The sequence below is a fragment of the Triturus cristatus genome, chromosome 7, assembly GCF_964204655.1.
Source record: "Triturus cristatus chromosome 7, aTriCri1.1, whole genome shotgun sequence".
In the NCBI taxonomy this organism is placed as follows: domain Eukaryota; kingdom Metazoa; phylum Chordata; class Amphibia; order Caudata; family Salamandridae; genus Triturus; species Triturus cristatus.
The window spans coordinates 664,074,918-664,091,492 of NC_140590.1; the positions used below are offsets into that span (position 1 = coordinate 664,074,918).

Consider the following 16,575-nt stretch of genomic DNA (forward strand, 5'->3'; position numbering starts at 1 on the left):
GTCCATATGACAAGTCTTCAGCAAGAAGATGGACTCCTATCCAGGTATGCATCAATACCCTTACACTTAACATGTATCAAGCATTTTTGATTAAGAATCAGTTATTGCTCACCTGCCAGGATATCAGCCTCATCCATGAACTGGGTGCTGAATAGGGTTACTCGGCCAGCCTTGCGCTCTTTCAGAAGGGTCCACACATGATGTCGAGAGCAGGGATCAAGGCCAGCAGTTGGCTCATCAAGTAACAAGACCTGTATTAAATACAGTATGAGAAATATTGCATCAAGAACATATGTTTAACCAGATACTTGATTGGAATAAATTCACTGGTAAATTAAGTACCAGAAATGAATCGCATTTTATTTCAGGTAAGTTTACAATGAATAATGGACTCCTTTTCAACCATCCAATGCCACTTGCTGACTAAGAAACATTCATCATACATTGATCACTGTTGTAGCAATGAAGAACTTAAAGACAAATGCATGTATGAAATGTAGTCAATTAAATTATTCTCAGTGACAAATGTCTTTTCTTCATTTTCACTCTGACAAAATCTTACATAAAATGTATACTTATCTGTCTCATTATGTATGCTTAAAACAATTTGGTTCAAAACTAACTTAAACCCTATCTGAAACATGGAGACGTGAGAAATGTAGTTGTGGGTGTAAAGAAGAGTTTACCAACAGAATGAAAATGAGGATTTGAAAAGAAATTACATATTCAAATATTGAGGTGATCCGAACTTGTCTCACTAAGGGCCTATTGCACCAAAATAGGAGTCTTCAAAGTGTACCTGATCATTACAGTGTGGTGGTCTTCTATATGACCGGTTACCAGAGAATAGAAGCAATTCATTTTCACAGAACTTAAAACAATCATGGAACCTTATAAATTCTAGTCAAAAGCACTGCCAATGGTTAACCCACACAACACTTATCCCTTTTGATACATGCCAATAAATTAATAAAATGCCTCAAAAATTGAATAAACCTGTAGTTTTTAAATGGTTAGCCAAGGACATTTCATTTAAAACATAGGGTATCTGATGACAAGACAGCATACTAATTTTGGGGCCACTCATTATCTTTCAGGGCTGATGGGGAGAAAGGCAATAGACGCTGGTAATCATGGCCATGTGAATTTTGTACAATTGTGAAAGAATAACAGTGTGTACCTGTATATCACTTGATTTCAAGGAGCACTGCTGTGCTGCATTGCCTAAGTAGCTGCCTTTGGACTCCAGATGGCTGGGTTTTAGATCACTGATACCATTCAAAACACTGTTTCTGATCAAATTAAACATATATGCAGTTGAGTAATGGGCAAATGTGTAAAGCAACATACAAATACACAGGGGCATATTCTCAATGAGCTATCGCCGAGTTAACAGCACATTAACGCAGCCAAAGACGCGTAAAATACATCGCCCTATTCACAAGCTGGTGCTAACAGCCGATACCACCAGTTTTCCGGCGATAGCATCCTCAAATAACATCACCACAGATGACCCCGGCAACTATCGCTAATGAGATGCAGAGTAGGCGTTCCCAAGCAAAAAGCCACGACAACACCACTCCACAACATTCTCAATGACCAGCCGCATCGGCGATAAGATCACAAAACATGCGATAAGGCGCGTTAGCACCAGGAAACTAATACCTGCTCAGACCTGGTGCAAAGTCGGACCACAGCCTTCACCACAAAAGTGAGCCCAGCCCAGAGCCACACCTGAAGAACAACAGATGCACCCGGGCAACTGAACATGCAGCCCAGAGCCCCAATAGGCCAACAACACCCACTGCCACCACCCCCAGGACCCCTCTCCCCGGCACCACCCCCGACCAAAGGCATGCCACATCAACTACACTTACATATGTACCAAATAATCCACATGATGTTTCACAATCACATCTGGTGACATGCATGTGTCGTCACAAAAATGAGCATCACACATTCACCTTTGAAGCAACAAATGAAAATGTATTAAAATAAACACTGAACAGAAGTGACGACACATGGCGGCTACCCTCGGGACAATCTGTAGGCCACAGCCTGCAAGACAAAAATCATGATGAGAAGGTGTGTCCTGCGCACATCAAGGGACAGAGAGAGAGCGAAGAAGAGAGAGATGAAGAGAGGGAGAGAGAGATAGATGGACAGAGAGGGGGTGAGAGGGAAGAAGAGAGGGGAGAGAGAGAGAGAAGAAGAGAGGGGGAGAGAGAGAAGAAGAGAGGGGAAGAGAGAGTGAGAGAGAGAAGAAGAGTGGGGGAGAGAGGAACAGAGGGGGAGAGAGAGACTGGAAGAGAGGGGGAGAGAGAGAGAGAGAGAGAAGAGGAGAGGGGCAGAGAGAGAGAGTGCTGACACACATCTGAGACAGACCCGTCATCTGAAACCTGAGTCCAGATACATGAATGGCACAGTACACACAATTGCACAAGACATCATCGCCTGCCCACCCCTGTGCACCCAGGCAGAGGCACCCCAGCCCCTCCCGCCACCCATCAGAGCATGCCTGCCCCTGCGCACCCATGCAGAGGCACCCCAGCCCCTCCCGCCGCCCATTGGCTGCACACCCGCTTAGCACTTAAGGTGCCCCTACCTCAGTGCACCCAAAGTCACCATCCCATGGCGGATTGCCTGTGCCGGCCGCAATGTATCCGGTGCCACCAAGTCTGTGCCCCGCGAGACATGGACCCTCTATGAGTGGCTATCGTGGAGCGGATGCCATCATGTCACCTCCGGGCCTGGGGAATGTGATGTCTTAGGCCCCTGGGTCCCCATGCCTACATGCACACCACACGGATACATCCAGAGAGAGGCTGGAAATTGCGTCGAGCAAGTGCACCCAGCCCTTTTTAATGGCAGGGTCACATGTGCTGTGACGCGTGTGCTGGATGGGTGTGGTGTGGGTGTATGCCAGCCGTGATGGAATGGCTGTGGCATGCTGACAACTAGACCTGTGAGCAGCAGATCCCAACAGGAAAGACCTGGTACATGTAGCATTGTCCCGCCCCCTGTAAGCGTAAAAGGAGTGGGCTGGCCTGGCATATGCCAGTCCAGCGTAAAGGTTTGAACAATGACCTCGGTGCTCTGGATGTAGTTCCGTATGGGGCTGGACAAGGAAGTAACAAATGCGTGTGTCACTGTTGCTGCATCGGCATCACCCAGACCCAGACAACATTCTGCAATGTGTCACCCTGTGACCCGAGTCCAATGACATGAGCCACATGGACGTCAGAGGAATACACTGACCCAACATTCGTCCATACTACCACACTTAAAAGACCATAGACATGACACATCTGTGTGATTCGGAATGTTTAATGCACATTCAGTGGAGTCTTGCATCTGGAGAAGTACAGGGCCATGCCAAGCCCACTGTACAATGTTTGCCCGTGGAGGGTTAGCCAGAGTCCTTCAGGGAATGACAAGTTCAAAGGGAGGGGAAGAGTGCAGTTCGCAGTCTGTTAGCTGTGTCATTGGCGATCAAACAGCATATGGCAGTCCATTTCGGGGTACATGGTGATTGTCGCAGAGTGCATCGGGGGAGAGTGGAAGCTGATGATGCAGAGGGCAGTACCAAGCTGAAGCCAGACCTATGGCTGTGATGAATGCTGCTGCGTCCTTTATACCACGAGGGCAGAATCCTCAGCATCTTCGTCCTTTGCTGACTCATGTGCCTCATGTGTGGGTGGTGCTGGCCTTTCTCCAGCACTGTGTGGCAGTGACACCTCAGGGACCAGAGATGTGGATGTAGTGGTAGCAGCAGCATGCATCTATGCAAGGCCTTGTGGCAGCAATTCCATGAGAATGGTTTTGAGGTCATTGTGCAACACAGCTACCTCTCGCTGGTGTGCAGCCGTGGCAGCCACTCTTTCCGCATTGGCCCGCTCCATGTTCTCCATGAGCCTTCGCATGAGTCCCTACTCCCAGGCGAGATCACTGGAGCCACTCTGACTAGACAGTCGTTCCTGTCACAGAGTCAGGACTCTGGCGATGTCAGCCATGGTTCATTGGAGAGCATGGAGCGGACTGTGGGTGTCCATTAGGGACTGTGAGTGGTCCCTGATGGGACTTAGACACCCACGTATGGCATCTAGGTTGTCTGCCATGCGGTCAAAGCCCTCCCGCACCTGTTCAGCCAGCTGCTCCTGGCATACCAGCACACGGCGTTGGAAGGCCATGTGTTGGTCGGGGGGTCCTGGGAGGCAGCCATGGTGGTGGGTGCTGCCTGCTGTGTGGTCTGTGCAGGGGTGGATTCTCCTCGTAGCAGCTGGGCTGCCCTGCACCTGGAAGTGGGCTGCGGAGGCTCTCCCCGACCTGTTGGAGGGCGTCGGAGTCGAAGCTGTGGTGGTCCTCTTCATCATCAGAGAAGAGAAGTTGGGACTGCTCTGAAGGAGGTGTTGATTGTCCCTCTACAATATGAAGGGGAGATGCAGTTTAACAATGTGTTCACATGTGTGTTGTCGGATTGTACATGTTCACATACTGACTGCATGACTGTGTACATCGTGACTGTTTTGGAGGAGCTGCCTGATTGCTATGGGACAGAGGACATTTTGACAACTTTACAGATGTGTGTTTGGAGTTGTACATTGTCAACTCACATTTTCCTGCAATGCCACTTGTGATTGGCCAGTGTCTACTCCCAGTATGCGCCAGTTGTGTCCTGTGTTCTGTTGTAGGCATGTTGCGGTTTGTGCCACTTTGTTGTCAGTGTTGATGTGCTCTGTATTTTATGTGTGTGTGCTGCATTGGGGGGGTGGCCCCTGCTGCTCTGTTTTGCTGCCCCTTATCCCTTTCATGCATTGTGCCTTTAACTTCTGTACTTGTACTGTGCTGACATGCTTGGGTTCCTTGTTGCCTTGGTGGGAGTTGGGGGTCTGGGGCATGGTTTGTCTGAAGATGTGCTGTGCTTACTTGTGCATGTGTGCCATTGTGCCCATCTCCCCCCGTCCCCACAGTCCCTGTTCGTTACTCACCCTGTTGCTGTTGTGTCCGGTCCTGTTGAGCAGTGTCCGGTCCCCCAACTCCAGCCACTGTCTCCCCACTGATGACTGTGGACACCATTTCCTCCATCTCGTCCAGCTCCTCCTATGGCGCTGGACTGCCACCTCCAGTCAGCATTTCTGCCTTCCGGTTGTTGGCGAGTTTCAGCGTGTTTTTTCGCTTGACATCATTCCAGCCCCTCTTGAACTTATCCATTGTCCTCTTCAGCATTCTGGGTGCATTCACCTTGTCCATGATGGACTGCCATAGTCCATTTTTAGCTGCCAATGATACTGGGGAGATGACAAACAGTTGTTGAGGGCGTTCGACCACCTCAGTTATCAGGATCCTGTTTTCCTGCAGACTGAAGCGCTTCTTCCTACTCTTCTTGTCGTTGCCCTTCCCTGACCCAAGGTCCCAGGCAGGTCCTCCGGGGGGCTTGTGGGGTTCTGGTTCTTATCCGTACTTGCTCCGGCAACATCCATTGTTCTTGGCTGTTGTTTAGCATTGGTTTGTGGGTTTTTTTTACTTTTATGGTGATTTTTCCCGTCTGACACGTGTGTATTGCAGGCCTGTAGCTGGTTTTCGCAGATTTTTATATCACGCTTGGCCTCATCGCAGCTTTTTGTGCATTTGCATTTTGCATTTTTGCGGTGTGGCGTTGATTTTTATGTGTTCAGTTGATGAGTTATCTGGGGAATATCGCATGGTGCTGCCGTGTTGAGAATGCCTTGTTAACACAGCGTAAATTTCCCACGAAAGACTGCGATGTTGGAGGTTGCGTTTAGTAACTTTTGCGATGGTTTTCACCCGTTCTTGAGAATATACCCCACAGAGTGCAGTCAAGAACTCTCCCAAATGCATTTGCACCACTTCTGCTCCTACCCATCTCATCCTTGTGTCTTTAATTCACTTCTGCATTGAATTCCGCAAAGAAAAAATATTCTTGCAAAGCACCTCAAGTTACTAATAAATAAAATACGTTTTTCTGTGATTCAGAAAGCAGAAATGATCGACCAATAATGGTTTCTTAGTGCTACTGTGTTCTCTGGTGAATAAGGAAGGTGAGATGTATTCTTAAAGTCATTGAGCATGTATGTTTTTTTTTAAATGTGTCAATTATTTAGTTTCCAAACCCAGGCAATTCATGAAAATGCTCTTTGCAGTTGGAAGCCCTGTTACTCATGCTTAATATAATTTCACAACTATGTAATATTATGAAGACGTAAATAACACACAAGGGGTTGGGAGTGGGCATGGTAATGCGTGGTTTACCTGTAAAGTGTGAGAACACTCACAAACAAGTAAGTCTGTGGGTTTTAATAAACTCATATCTGACTCCTTCCAATCCTGGAAATTATTACAGACTTACTCCCGTTTAAGGCAGGTTTAAATCAATTTCGCTTGTGGTAAAGGGAATGGAACACCATACTTCGTAGGTTTTGGACACCATCTACTTTTACAACGATGGAAATGCCAGCATACAGACATAGTTAGGACTTCGTAAAACCTTTCCCAAAGAACATCTGGAAAGCTGTGACAGGCGCGCCTCTCCAAACCTACACCTTGATAGTTCTGTGAAAAGCAGAAAATTGTATGTTTGCATCATGCTTGCATTCAGCGTCATAGACTGTGGACGCAACTTTACTTCCTTCCTAAGTGAGTTGGACCCTGACATCAGAAAAGAGAAGGTTTATGTAGAGACATCAGAAAGCAGCACAACCTTCCATCTACAACAATGCATTAGTTCAGAGTTGCTAAAGCAGTTGCAGCCTCGACAAATAGCTTTAGCTGTATAGAAGGCACCCTGTCATCAATTCCTGAAAAGGGTACAGAATAAATAAGTACAGAGAGAGAGAGAGGGAGTGGGCTACAGGTCTGCCCCATTCAAGCATTGTCTTTCAAGTGTTCCCCGTGCATTGCCATTGTATTGACGTTCAGCCCATCAAGGCCATGGCATTTTATGGTTGGTTACACTGTCCCATCTGTGTTCACAATAGGTTTTGTTCATGGTGCACCAAGTGGTACTTTTGCTAGACAGATATGACATGATGGGCATCAAAAGATTAGGAGCTCTGTGTGTTCGTTGATGTAATTAATTTGATGGCACAATGATTTTTTTATTGCAGATTTATGACCTTTTTGATTTGAGGTGTGTGTTAGAAATTGGGTTCCTGGTTGACTGGGATGGGCACCCTGGCAAAATAGCAGCCAATCCTTGTCAGGGTAAGCTACAAAGACCCCCTAAATTAACCTATGCTCGCCCTGGTAGCTTGGCACAGAGCAGCCAGACTTAACTTAAAAGGCAATGTATAAAGTATGTGTGCAACACTTCAAACAGTGAAACAGTGAAAACACGACACAAACAAGATAAAACAAGGCCAAAATGACAAAAATCCAATAAGTAGAAATTGAGATAAGAATTTATAAGATTAGAATGCAAAATAGCGCTTAGAAGCAATAAGTGTGCTTGTTCCGAGATGCAGCAGTTCCAAAGGTGATGTTCCGAGTTTCTCCATGCAGTAGAAGTGATATATCAATCTTCTCCAAGTAGTGGCTGTGGTCCTTTGGTTTCAAAGTGGTGGTACCATCTGCGCTATGCTGGTTTGAGGGCGATGAATCAGTCCTGTTCCCACAACAGCAGTGATGTGTCAATTCTGTTCTCGCAACAGAGGATGCTTGAATTCCGCTGAAGCGAGCACCTTAGGCCCACTTCCAATGGTCCAGGTGCAGAAGCAGGGTAGTTGGAAGTGTTTTATGTCCCTGAGACTTCAGATCAGGAGCCCAGTCAGTTAACCCTTGGAGTCACTCTGGGTTCAAGTTCTTTAGGTCCAGTCTTTACCACCCAGGCAAGAGAGATCAGCAGGCAGCAGGGCAACACAGCAAGGCAGCAGTATTTCCAGAGCAGCAGTATGGCAGTTTTTCAGCACAGCCGTTCTTCTTTCTGGCAGAGTGTTTACAGCTCCAGAAGTGTACTGGAGTGGTGGTGTCAGAGGTCCAGTGCTTATACCTAGTTGTGCCTTTGAAGTGGGGTACACATCAAAGAAGGTTCTTTAAAGTGCATGGAGTTCCTTCCTTCTAGCCCTGGCTCCTGACTTACTACAGGGGGGTATGCAGCCCTTTCTGTGGGGACAGGACACAGCCTATTCAGGTGTAAGTGTGATGCTGTGCCCAGTTCCTCCCTCCCATCCTCACAGGATGGTTCATCAAGTCACATCTAAGCTCCCATTGTGTGTGGCTTTTTAGAGGGAATACCCAAAGCTCAGCTGTCATCCATGCCAGACAAGTGATCAGAGACAGGACACCAAATGGCTAAGAGCAGGAAACTCCACTACCAGGGCATGTAAAACCTAAAAGCACATGTCCTACCTTTCCATTACATAGCAACCTGCCCTATGGGTGTACCTAGGGCCTACCTTAGGGGTGATTTACATGTAATAAAAGGGGAGTTTAAGGTTTGGCAAGGGCATTTAAATGTCTTCATAAAAGTGATGGAATACACACCATTTTGTCATAGATTCATTTAGGGGATGCTCCTTTGGCAAAGATATTGCGTGCATACTTGTTTGTGCTTTACTCCAACAGCACACTGATGAAGAATTCAAAATAAGTGGAGCGTAAATATGTTCCACCCACGTCGCACAGCAGACAAACCTCTATTTCTCAAATGATCAATTTTTTATTTTTTATTTCTTTGTTTGTCCGTATTCTATTCCGCAATTTAATCACAATGTTTTTCATTTTTCCAGTTAAAACAATGTGAATCCCATATTTTTCAAATGCTGGTGACATTCCACTCCAGGCCGTATTCACCAGCACATGTGGTTCCACAGTCCCAGGAAGCCTTGATCAAAAAGTATACACAATGCATTTCGGGCTCACAAACAGCCCTTCCTCAGGGGTAGCTGTAAAGTTTAAACCAGAGCAACGATGTGACTTATATTTTGGAACTGTTATATAATCAATATATTTATATCCCATTGTGCTCGTTACAAATCCTATTTATTTATCCCTCATTTTCTATTGTCTCATCATTATTCCACCTAACCCTGTGATAAAACGTAAAAGCAGCATGTTAAAAATACAGCTATACATCGTCCAAATCATGCGTCCCAGTTTACCTCAGCTTAAAAAGCTTTCACAAGGTTCACTGACTGAATATCGATGTAAAAAATATAGAATGTATAAATATCGACTCCCTATACTATATATGTGTGTGTGATATAGATTATATCACACAAAGTCCCGTGTCCCATTTGCAAAAGAAAACTCACTGGTGTCGTGGCCTCAATGAAAAAAGACGTATTTATTTTAGGCAACAAAAGTCCCTACGCGTTTCGGAGTTTCAGTCACTCCTTGTTTACGGGCAAGGTTCAAAGTGCAAATGCATACTTTTAAAGTAACAGAGTTCATTTCCTGTCAACTTCATAGACATAGTAAACATACTATTTTCGTTTGTGCAGCGAAATAAAGTTGTTATTCAAAAACATTTTGTTACATTTAGAGCCAAGCAGATAATAAAATTAATTAATTGACTTCCCACACTTTACCTCTATTATCCCCACAATGAACAGCTAAAATTCAAAGGTAGATTTTTTTTTTACACAATTAAAACTTATTTTCAATTAAAAAACTAATACTACTTAACAACTAATTATAAAGTAAGTAAAATGTATTTACTTCCCACACTGTACCCCTATAACATTAAAATCCACACACAAAAAAATAAACAAATACCCTAATTAAATATCAATTAAATAATTAATATTAATGATCAACTAATTATTAATTAATTAAACATGTATTACTTTCCACCCTTTACCCTTATAAACCCCACACCACCTACCTAAATTAATTGCACAATTTCCATAATGAATGTACAATAAATTAATTAATATGAATTAACATCAAATTATTAATTAAGCATAAATTACTTCCCACCCTTTACTTTTATAAACCCCTCATCCCACACCTAAAATTAATTACACAATATCCATAATTAATTTTCAATCAATTAATTAACATTAATTACCAAATCATAAAAATTAATTACAAATAAATTACTTCCCACCCTTTACCCCTATAAACCCCACAACCCACACCTAAAACAAATTACACAATTACCATAATTAATTGCCAATTAATTAATTTAATTAACAACCAATTATTAATTAATTACAAATAAATTGCTATCCACAATTAACACTAAAAAATCTCAAATATTAATAAATAAAAAATAATCATTCATTTATTATAATTAAATTACTTCTCACCCTATTCCTCTATAAATCCACAACCTGCTAAAGAACTAAAAAACACTTAGGTGCCGATTCCGATCCGATAAAAATAATTTGCGTACGACCCGTATCCGTATTTTTTTACGTACGAGTCGTACAAGTACCGTACAAACGGCCAAGTACGATTTGTACGTGAAAAATAACAACGAATAGCGTCGGGGAAAGTCTACGAGAGTGCGTCGGAAAGTATTTACGTCCGAATATCGTCGGGAAAAGTGTACGAGAGTGAGCCGGACATTTTTACGTGCAAATCGTAATACACAAGTCCGAGCGCGCAAGTACGATCCCGACCGTCCGTCCGAACACACAATTTCTAAGGGTGGGCGTAGTGGGCGTAGTGGGGCTACGTGAAGCAGCACGTAGTGTGCCCAAATCTACGCACACTACGCACTTCGCGTAGCCCCACTACGTGCCACCCACCTCCCGCCCGCCCTTCTTTTAAATAATATCAGCAATATAAAATAAATTAAAGTAAAGCGACTTACCGTAAGCGCGGCGTCTCCGGGGCTCCCTCTTCTTCGTTTCTAATTTCTTCTGACAAATGCGCATGCGCGGACGCCCGCGCATGCGCATTTCTCGCGAGAAATGCGCATGCGCGGGTGTCCGCGCATGCGCATTTGCCAGTAGAAATTAGAAACAGAAAGAGGGAGCCCCGGAGACGCCGCGCTTACGGTAAGTCGACTTACTTTAATTTATTTTTCATTGCTTATATTATTAAAAGGAGGGCAGGCGGGAGGTGGGTGGCGGGTGGCAAGCAGCTACGCTTCGCCCTCGGCGTGTGCGTAGCGCTGCCCTGCTTCGCCTACTTCGGAAAGTGCGAAGCAGGCAGCGCTACGTACACTACGTGGGCGAAGCGTAGTGCTACGCCCGGGGTTAACAATTTCACGTAAAATGGCCCGTACGGAGCCAACGCAGTAGCACACATGTAAACGGGTAAACTTATGCCCGTGTACGAGCCGTACAGCGCCCCCACCCCCAAATATGTCAGCACCGTACACCACCCTGTCCGCACTGTACCCCAGCCCCGCAACTGTAGGCGCCGTACCCCCCCATGTACGCGCCGTACCCACCCATGTACGCGTCTTAAACCCCCTGTCTGCACTGTACCCCAGCCCCGCACCTGTACGTGCCGTACCCCCCCATGTACGCGCCTTCCCCATGTACGCGCCTTACCCCCACATGTACGCGCCGTACCTCCGCAAGTACGCGCCGTACCCCAGGGCCGCACGTGTACACACCGTACCCCCACCGCATGTACGCGCCCTCCCCCCTTGTACGCGCCTTACCCCCATGTACACGCCGTACCTCCGCATGTACGCGCCATACCCCAGGCACGCACGTGTACGCACCGTACCCCACCGCATGTACGCGCCGCACTACAACACCGTACCCCAGCACCCTCACCCAGCATCGCGTATGTACGGATCGTACCTACGCGAAAAAGACTCTTACAGAACCAGGACACTGTAAAACAGCACAAGGAGGGTCAATTTGACTCGCACAACACCACAAAACACGTCTACATGACAAAATACATCTCAATGACTGACCTGGCACATCCAAACAGGCAAACAGAGGCCCCAAATCACAACCACCTCTTATAACACACCCACCAAAATTCAAACACAGCCACACCCAAAAATGGACCAATAAAAAGGGCCCACACACACAACCCATGAGCCTTTGCAACAGACCCACTGCTGCCAGACCCCACAGAGAAACAACTCCACATTACTCATACCTTCACTACACCTTCACTCACACACCTTCACACAACCTCCTCCACAAACATCCCCCACTTCACATTCACACACACACCGTCACATTCACACCCACACACCCACAACCATCCACACCCACACCCACACCCCACACCATGCCCACAGACAAGAATCCAAAGTTCACAACGGCGGAGCTGGACCTCCTTGTCAACGAAGTCATCAGAGTCGAGCCACAGCTGTTTGGAACATTGGTCAGACAGACCAGCATAGCTGAAAAATCTGCCATGTGGCAGAGGATTGTCGATAAGGTGAATGCTGTTGCGCCCATCCGAAGGACCAGGCATGAATGCCAAGCCAGGTGGTACGATCTGCGCAGGGCGGTCAAGAGGAAAATGAACGAAGAATATGCCCAGAGTAACATCACTGGAGGTGGGCCGCCCCGCAGACCCGTACACTACCATCCCTGGGAGGAGAAGGTGATGGCCCTGCTACCGCCGGTGGGAGTACACGGAGTCGAAGGAGTCGCAGAGCCTGGTGAGTACACAAACAACTTACGTAACATGGGGGCAATGGGGTCCACCCCACATATACACCAAATGCCCGCAACTTCCCCCAAGCACTCACCGCACACAACCACACTCAAAAACCACGCTCATGCCACTAACGTCTCCATGTACCCTTCACAAATCAAGGCAAGGCCATGTCCAAGGCTACAACAACCACAAACACAAGACTGGATGTCCGGGAGTCTGGGAGGGTGGGCCCCACACAACACATTGTGAAAATGAGACACAGACACCAATGCCCTCAGCCCATATGGCATACCTGACTAGCCAGCTCAGGACACCGGTATGTCACACATACGCAACATCCTGGACTCATACCGGCGTGACACCAGAGGCATCAACCAGGTCGTGTCGAGACTCTCCGAGATGCAGGGGACCCTCAATGAGATTAAGAACCTGCAGGTCGAGCATCATGCCAGTCATCAACAACACCAAGGACGGATGGAGGCAATCACTCCGTCAGATCGCCCAAAGCATGGGCAACCCTCCCTGTGCCACCAGGCGTAGACCAGCACCAGACACAGGGAGGGAGGAGGAGGAGGAGGAGGATTCTTCTGACGGAGCGTCCCAAGCATCGTCAAGGCCTGCATCTGAGGGACCCCGGAGGAAGGTGGGTCGTCCACGGAAAAGACCGTGAGAGTCAGCGGGCCATCCACATCTCCCAGGTCACCTGGCCTGGCACCTGGCCCTCTGGCGCAACAGCAGCACCTCATCCAATGACATTCTCTGCCACATGGACTTGCTGGTCACAGTCTGACCAATGATGACCAACACTGTGCTCTGGACTCTGATGACTTCCAATGCCAAGGATACCATCTCCCCCTGTGAACTTTGGATTCTATTCCCCCGGTAGAGCACCTAATTCCATCTACCAATACACGTACCCCACCGCAAATAAATATATTACTTTGGTCATGAGACGTTCCTGTCATTTGCATTATTCAACGACATATGTGTGTGGAAATGTCAAACTATGCCTGAGTGTTGAACTAACTCCAGCCATCCATACCCTGGGATCAGAGTCTGGTACAGGACACACATGGGTCACAAGGTATCATTCAATGTAGGCATGGAGCACAACACTCACCTGTGATGGCCTCCGGCTGCTGAGGGGGGCTTGCTAAACTGTGCGGACAGACCTATTTGGGAGATTATCATCAAGGCGTAGAGGACATGGCTCATGTGGAGGTTCCCGGGGAGGGAGTCCCAGGTATGTGTGGCCAGGTGGGAGAACAATGTCCTGCATGCTGGAGTACGGTGGATGTGAAGAACGGTGGCCAGGGCAAGGTTGGATGCACGGAGATGGCCCAACGGGATCTAGGATGACAGACGTACAAGGTTGGTTTGGGGTCGGGGTTGTGGAGTGCCTCCTGAGTGTGGGTGGGGAGTGTGGAGGTCATCCTGCAGCAGACAGTGATCCATTGCAGCTATCTATGGTGGACGGTGAGGTGGCTGGGGCGCAGGGTGTTGAAGCGGAGGTGTGCAGATGCACCCTGGATGTGGACAAGTTTCCTGGGAGTTTGGATGTACTTGCTCCGTAGAGGGCAGGGCAGTATTTGACACGGATGTTGTCATGGACCTGGGGGATGGTCTGAGTGGATCTATCTGTGGATCATGTGCATAATGCAGAGGGCATTGCAGCATGAGGTACAGATGCTGTGGACTAGCATGGCAAATGTGAGCTAGCCAAACATGATGCACACCATCTTGTGTGTGTGGCCACTGGGTGCTTGTGCAGGGCTCTTGCGGGTGGGACACAAGCACTTGACCCAGCTGGAAGGGGACAATCCTCAGGTGATCACCTCAGTCCTGTACAAGTCCAGCCTCAGGTGGCTCGTGTTCAGCCATTCATCAATGGATCTCATGCATACTTGAATGATGGAGCTGCCAATGTCTGTGTCTTTGTTGAGGGTGAGGAGCACCTGGCTGTCAATGGCATACGAGCTGATGATGAGCTGCTGTGCGCATGTGATGGTGGAGAGGGGGGTCCTGGACACTCTGTAGATTGACATGCTGAGAGATGATACCTGTGCCATGTCCCAGACGATGACACCATACTACATGCTGAAGCCTTGAGTCCCACTCCCATGCCCTTGCTGGGCTACAGACCTGGTTGGTGTGACAGGGCCTGGAAGGCAGGGCAGCGCAGTGTAGGCAGTTTGAGTTGCACACTCAGCATGCAAAGGTGTTGTGTGTGTGCCCAGGGTATGTCTGACAGCAGGTGTTAGATATGCGGATGGACATAGCTCGGAGTGTGGCTGCTACATCAGACTGTAGTGTGATGTGGGTTATGCAAGAACAGGATGGTGGTGCAATGTGCACCTTGCATGTGCTGATGGTCCAGCCTTTGGCACCGCGTGGCGGCAACAGTGGCATAGACAAGCTGAGGACAGCCAAATGAATGGGTGGAGGGAGGAAGTGAGGAGCATCTTGGAGGCGTGTGTGTAGCCAAATCTGGATACTCTGTGGGCCCTTGCTGCAGGGGCCACAGCAGCAGGCGGCATCTCCTTGCAAAATGCCAGAATTGGCACACAAAGACTAGGATGTCAGAAGGACAACTGCAACAGGCGCGTGTGTAAAGTAAGGAGTGTCCAGTGTCACATGGCACACCCAGAGACAATGCATGCACAATCACCAAAGAAGCATGACACCGGATCAGGAAACTGAAGGCCGACCTGCGCACAGGAGACACACCCTCAGCAGCTGTTGATGGCCCATTGTGTGGACCAACATGCCCAAAAATATACACGACCATGTACTTCATGCCCAATAGGGAGCCTAATCCATGAGCAACTGCATGCATGTTGCTAAACGACACATGGACTCCTATGCATAATCTTCCACAACTATGCCAGATGTGCCGCATGCAAAGTGGCAAGAGACCTGCATTGACAGAGATGAGGCACCTTGGAGTGTGACGAACACCTTTATTACTCAGCCTCACACTAAGGGAAATGCATCAATTGGAACAGACTCACGGGTCATTTGGCTGACCATGTGTGACCTACACTGGACACCCCCTTCAACACACAGATGTGGTAAATCCTACTGAGCTGGCACACAAGTGAAGGGGTTGAGCCTAACACCCCTTGCTGCACACGGAGAGTCTACAATTCCCCATTGAGCCTCATATGGGGATGTCCCGCACTATGTCCACCATTAGCATCCCGTATGTTCCTGAGGGACGTTATACACACATTGATGCCTTCATCAGAATCCACAAACCATTACAGATGACTGTCAGGAAGGGTGACTATCAATTCATGGGAGCCATGCAACACTTCATGTGGCCCATGGTGAGTCGACATGTATGCATGGTAACACAACATGCACAGGAGCAGTCCCCACATATCACAAACACGTACCACCCACAAAATGCCTTGCTGCACTCCTTACCCCAAATGACTTTTCACCATGTCTGTGCATGTAACTCTGATGCAGCACACGTTGCAATACTCATGAGGAATAGCAGGAGGGCAATGATGACATGAGCAGACGACAGCCGCAAGAACCTGGGGAGGGCAGAAACACAACAAGTCAGCGCTAGTAATCCACAGACATGTACATGTACTCTACAGGAATGATGTTGTCACCATGCCCTTAATAAATATAGTGTCCCAGCTAAAATGTGTGGAATGACATCATCACTTGAATGACACATCAGAACACACCTTCAAGTCACTTAGCACATAGTCAGCTCGACACACACATTGCAACACATGCCACACAAGGCTCAAAGCGTGCACACTCAGACACAGGGACTCACCATCATGAGAAGAAGTTGCGGATAAGCTGACTCCGGATGTCCTCATCCTCATTCTCACTTGCCCCGTGCCCGAGCCCTTCATCCTCCACGGGTTGATGATCCTGCTCATCCGGATCAAGGATGAGTGGCACGGCCTTCTCCACTGCCATGTTGTGCAGCATGCAGCACATAATGAAGATTTTGCAGACCTTCACCGGGGCATATGGGAGGGCGCCGCCGGTCTTGTGGAG

The 16,575-nt window shown here is 47.7% G+C and overlaps 1 protein-coding gene across 5 annotated transcripts in view; it reads right to left on the reverse strand.

Annotated features, from left to right (window-relative positions):
• The window catches only part of LOC146810317 (ATP-binding cassette sub-family A member 10-like), a 1,555,322-nt gene that overhangs the window by 813,957 nt on the left and 724,790 nt on the right, over positions 1–16,575 (reverse strand). For all 5 annotated transcript variants that reach the window (XM_085617313.1, XM_085617310.1, XM_085617311.1 and 2 more), the window contains one exon: positions 113–251. In XM_085617313.1, the coding sequence (XP_085473439.1) occupies positions 113–251 (139 nt within the window). The remainder of the gene's footprint in view (positions 1–112; positions 252–16,575) is intronic.